The following is a 427-nucleotide window of genomic DNA, read 5'->3' as shown; positions in this document are numbered from 1 at the left end:
TCAGCGTTTCTCTCAGAACCTACTGGGGAAATTTGGATTGTATTTCCTGTGTGGCTCGTTGCAACCTTTCCAAATCAGTATTTCTCTAAGCTGAAATTTTTGGGCAGAGTAACTAACCTCCATCTGTCTGCATTCTCAGCTGTCGAGCGAGCAACAGAAAGAGTTTGATTGTGACGTCCAGCACCTCCCCGACTCTTCCTCGACCGCACTCACCTCTGCACGGACACACAGGTAACTGCTGCCTCCAGGCACACACTGACCACAGGGGGAGCTGTTGTAGAATCACCTGGCCTCACAGGTGTGTGTTCTACCAGCAGGGGGAGCTTCGGTGTTATTGTGATGAATAAGAATATTGAACCCATTTCCTCTTGGATCTGTTGATGTAAACTTCTGATCACTAATTTTCTGCTGTTCGAGCCACTGGTGA

At 48.2% G+C, this 427-nt stretch overlaps 1 protein-coding gene across 1 annotated transcript in view; it reads left to right on the top strand.

Moving 5' to 3' along the window:
• LOC107101729 (microtubule-associated serine/threonine-protein kinase 2-like) overlaps window positions 1-427 on the top strand; it is a gene marked incomplete at its 3' end in the record, with an annotated part of 91,081 nt that overhangs the window by 75,493 nt on the left and 15,161 nt on the right. The window contains exon 5 of the mRNA XM_015400747.1: window positions 140-231. Within this exon, the coding sequence (XP_015256233.1) occupies window positions 140-231 (92 nt within the window). The remainder of the gene's footprint in view (window positions 1-139; window positions 232-427) is intronic.

This window comes from Cyprinodon variegatus, unplaced genomic scaffold, assembly GCF_000732505.1.
Source record: "Cyprinodon variegatus isolate N-32 unplaced genomic scaffold, C_variegatus-1.0 Scaffold1143, whole genome shotgun sequence".
Lineage (NCBI taxonomy): Eukaryota > Metazoa > Chordata > Actinopteri > Cyprinodontiformes > Cyprinodontidae > Cyprinodon > Cyprinodon variegatus.
Note: the sequence above shows the minus strand (reverse complement) of the source record. Positions and strands in the feature narration are given on the sequence as shown.